General features: G+C 47.4%; 1 protein-coding gene across 1 annotated transcript in view; it reads left to right on the top strand.

The window, feature by feature from the left end:
• LOC109925017 (calmodulin-binding transcription activator 1-like) overlaps nucleotides 1-4,765 on the top strand; it is a 53,454-nt gene that overhangs the window by 1,010 nt on the left and 47,679 nt on the right. The window contains exons 2-3 of the mRNA XM_048620010.1: nucleotides 1,094-1,203; nucleotides 3,969-4,036. Coding sequence (XP_048475967.1) covers nucleotides 1,094-1,203; nucleotides 3,969-4,036 — 178 coding nt within the window. The remainder of the gene's footprint in view (nucleotides 1-1,093; nucleotides 1,204-3,968; nucleotides 4,037-4,765) is intronic.

Below are 4,765 nucleotides of genomic sequence, written 5' to 3'. Positions count from 1 at the left end.
TCCCTGGGCACTATGGGACAATTTAGCACGGCCAATCCACCCTAACCTGCACATCCTTTGGACTGTGGGAGGAAACCGGAGCACTCGGAGGAAACCCACACAGACTCACGGAGAATGTGCAAACTCCACACAGACAGTCACCCGAGGGTGGGATCGAACCCGGGTCCCTGGCACTGAAACAGCAGTGCTAACCACTGAGCCACAGTGCTCAGGGAAGAATTGAATACAAAAGTAGGAGGGAGCGTACACTTTATACAGAGTACTGGTGAGACCACATGGAGAGAACTCTGTTAGAGAATTGGTCTCCTTATTTAAGGAGGGATGCGAATCTGTTGGAAACAGTCCAGAGAAGGTTTACCAGACTAATCCCTGGAGTGAGGGTGATGTCTTATCAGGATGGGTTGGACAGGCTGGGCTGGTTTCTGCTGGAGTTTAGAAGAGTTAAAGGTGACTTGATAGAACTATACAAGATCCTGAGGGGTCTTGACCGGGTGGATATGGAGAGGAAGTTTCCACTTTCAGTGCTGAAAAAGAGGGGCTCACCCCTTTAGAAACCACACAACACCGGTTATAGACAAACAGGTTTATTTGAAATCACAAGCTTTCAGAGCATATCCCCTTCCTCATTTAGTACAGAGATGGGGAGAATCTTTATCTCACAGGGGGCTGGTGACTCTTGGGAACTCTCTCCATGAGGAGGTGATGGGAGCAGATTCCGAGGATATTTTTTAAGGTGGGGGGGAAGGGGTTTGATTCATGAGTAAGAGGGTGAGAGGTTATGGAGGGTGGGGCGATCAGACCAGCCGTGGGCTTGTTGCAGGGCAGGGTAAGCAGGCTCGATGGGCTGAGTGGAATCTCAAGTTGGTGTGTGTGTTCCATTGTTTTTAAAGACGTTAGTAGCTGGAGTCTGTTCTACCTGATCTGGTAGAGCTAGTGAAACATTCTTTCAGCTGGAGAGAACACATTTTCCTTTAATTTCTGAAGAAATGATAACTTGCACAAAGAAACAGAATGGAGTTTGTTCCTGGGTCACTGTCTCAAACAGTATCGTATCCCGACATCTCTTACTGGCACTGATGGGAATTCCCTTCTCTTTCAGAAAATAATAACCACATCAAGGTGTTTCTGCCCAACAAACTGATGGACTGTTTACCAAAATGTGCAGCTTTGCCCAAAGAGAGACAGCGATGGAACACTAATGAGGTGAGCCTGTCTTCTGTATCAGAAACCAGTTTTGTGAAATCCTCAGCCCTGCCTTTCCTACCTCCCACAGCCTCTGTCAGTCTGTCCCCAAACACTCACCAAATCCTCTCTCACCCCCTCCCTCACTCCCTCTCTCTGACCACCCCTTGCCTCCCCCAACCCTCTCTATTTTCCTCCCTCCCACTCTCTCCTTTCCCCGTCCCCGCCCTCTACTCCCTCCTTTCCTCTCACCTCCTCCCGTTCTCTTCCTCCCCTCCCTCCCTCCCTCCCTTCCTCTCTGTCACTCTCTGCCTTCCTGTGTCTCTCCCACCCTACCTCGCCCTCCCTGTCTCACCTTCCCTCTCTCATCCCCCCTCCACCCACCACAGTCCCTCCCTTTCTCTTCCACCCACCATCCCTCTCTCCTAGTGTCTCTCTCTCCTGCTGTCTCCCTCTTCCACCCCCCCCCTCAGTTCCCCCCCCCTCTCTCCCTCTTTTCCCTCCCTCTCACCCTCTTTTCCCTCCCTCTCACCCTCTATCTCTCTTGCTTCTCCCTCCCCCTCCCCCGCTGAGATCAATGTGCCCCTCTAATACTGGCCACTTGCTCACCTCCAGTTTTAAGATGGTTTGAGGCATTAAACTCAACTCCCTCATAAGGAAAGGCACCAGCTCAGAGTGAACTCTAATTGTTTTTTAAACATTTAGCATTTAGAGTCATAGATCTGTACAGCACTGAAGTAGACCCTTCGGCCCAACCCGTCCATGCTGACCAGATATCCTAAATTAATCTAGTCCCATTTGCCAGCATTTGGCCCATATCCCTCTAAACCCTTCCTATTTATATACCCATCCAGATGCCTTTTAAATGTTGTAATTGTACCAGCCTCCACTTCCTCTGGCAGCGCATTCCATACACGCACCACCCTCTGTGTGAAACATTTGCCCCTTAGGTCCCTTTTAAATCTTTCCCCTCTCACCTTAAATCTGTGCCCTCTAGTTTTAGACTACCCTACCCTGGGGAAAAGACCTTGGTATTCACCCTATCCACACCCCTCATTTATTGAAGAATTGTCAGAATTTATCATTTCACTAACTTTCACTTTATCCATCCAGCCTCGTTACAAGATGCTGCCCTGTTCTTGCTATAAAAATGGTATTACATCCTTAGGGTTTTCTGCGTTTGGGGTTCTCTGACTACCACACTCAATCGGAACAGCAACATGTCAGTTTATTAACAGTTCTGTGCACCCTGCACAACTATTATATTTAAACAAACACAACGTCCCAAAATATTCCAGTCCCAATCACCAAGCCTTCAGGAAACACACAATGCCATTAGTGAGAGGGTGCTGTGTGTAATTACAGACCATTGCTTAGTTTACAAAAACTGCTCACAGCAAAAACCAGGCTTTCATGGTCATCTCAATCATTCCTATTTCTTTCAATTTTTTTTTAAACAAAGCAGGATATAGGAAATTGATAATGTTCTAATGTGCTTTGCTGCAATTCTCGAACAGACTGCCCAATTCATGTCACTGTTTGGACAAGGACCTTTCTTCAAAAAAAAAGTAGACAAAGTGTGAGATCCCAGGGACTCAGGAATGGAATACAGCCACAAAACTCCAAGCAACCATAGATGTGAACAGCAAAGGGGTAACGAGTGACCTTATAGAGGCTTATAAAATCATGAGGGGTATAGATAAGGTTAAATCCAGGTGCCTGTTCCCTTAGGGTGGGGGATTTCAAGTCAAGGGGGACATATTTCTCAGATGAGATGGGAGCGACTTTAAAAGGATATGAGGGGCAACTTTTTTACTCAGAGAGTGGGTTGTGTGTGGAATGAACTTCCTGCAGAAGTGGTGGATGCAGGAACAGTTAGGAATTTAAGGGACATTTGGATAAGAACCTGAATAGGAAATGTCTGGGGGGATATGGGCCAGGTGCAGGCAGGTGGGACTAGTTTAGTTTGGGATTATGGTCAGCATGGACTGGTTAGACTGAAGGGTCTGTTTCCATGCTGTATGTCTCTACAACAGTAATATGTTGTAAAATAGAGCCTTACAGCATGGAACAGGATCCTTTGGCCCATCATCTGTGTGCCAGTCTGTGCCCTTGAACTGACTGGAAACCTGGAATCAAGACCCATCCCCAATTACAATGGCACAATTACAAAGGCATCATTTAAAAGGGATCTTGATGGGTACATGAATAGGAAGGGCTGAGAGGGATATGGGCCAAATGCTGCCGAATGGGACTACATTAATTTAGCATATTTGGTTGGCATGGACAAGTTGGACCGAAGGGTCTGTTTCTGTGCTGTACAGCTCTACGATACTATGACAGACACAAAAGGAGAAATAAAACAATTTATTTGACACTGTCAGATTAAGTATTTGAAACGTTGTTATTACAGATATTGAAAATAAAGATTCAAGCTTTCACCCTCAATAGTAACCTATTGATGTTATCTGACGTTGAGAAGTGAAGGAAAGTGAGAACTTGTTACAGATGTACCCTGCTGGAAGTTAATTTGTGTCAACTTCAGATCAGCACAACTTGGGATCTGGTGATCAAATTTGCCCCGTCACCTGGGCATTTAAGGGGCATTTGGTTGGGCAGGAGAAGATGGGTGACTGTGTTTGTAAACTCCTTTAGGAGTGTCAGGGCACACTGTGTTTGTGCTGAATGCTAAAAGAGAACAGAAACCTACAGTGCATTATTTCCCCAGGTAGAGCTTTCAGAAGCATGGGGCAGGTCGCTGACTATGCCATGATTTGTACTTTCAGGAGATAGCGTCTTACCTGACAGCGTTTGAGAAACACGAGGAGTGGCTTTCCGGTGCTCCACGGACCAGGTGAGCTGCTTCACCAACTGAGTAACACAAGCTTCTCAGGGCACAGAGTGACTTCGATTTTAACCCACCTTTGTGGAGCTCTCTGCTGTCCTGAAGAGGAGGATATGTAATCAGTGCTTTTTATAAAGTAATATATAATATCCTCACCTTTCAATTACCTTATCAGGGCTAACAGCCCTGGACACAGTCGCAGGGTATCTGACACGCAACCGAGAGTGGGAGTCATTGGCTAGAACAGTATTTATTACCTATCCCAAATGGGACAGCCACTGGGAGTGTGTGCGTTGTTACTCGGTGCCACTGGGAGTGTGCGCGTTGTTACTCTGTGTCTCTGGGCCGTGTGCGCGTTGTTACTCTGTGTCTCTGGGCAGTGTGTGTGTTGTTACTCGGTGTCTCTGGGCAGTGTGCGCGTTGTTACTCGGTGTCTCTGGGCAGTGTGCGCGTTGTTACTCGGTGTCTCTGGGCAGTGTGTGTGTTGTTACTCGGTGTCTCTGGGCAGTGTGCGCGTTGTTACTCTGTGTCTCTGGGCAGTGTGTGCGTTGTTACTCGGTGTTACTGGGCAGTGTGTGTGTTGTTACTCTGTGTCTCTGGGCAGTGTGCGCGTTGTTACTCGGTGTTACTGGGCAGTGTGCGCGTTGTTACTCGGTGTCTCTGGGCAGTGTGTGCGTTGTTACTCGGTGTTACTGGGCAGTGTGCGCGTTGTTACTCTGTGTCTCTGGGCAGTGTGTG

This window comes from Rhincodon typus, chromosome 45, assembly GCF_021869965.1.
Source record: "Rhincodon typus isolate 14 chromosome 45, sRhiTyp1.1, whole genome shotgun sequence".
NCBI classification, from domain to species: domain Eukaryota; kingdom Metazoa; phylum Chordata; class Chondrichthyes; order Orectolobiformes; family Rhincodontidae; genus Rhincodon; species Rhincodon typus.
Note: the sequence above shows the minus strand (reverse complement) of the source record. Positions and strands in the feature narration are given on the sequence as shown.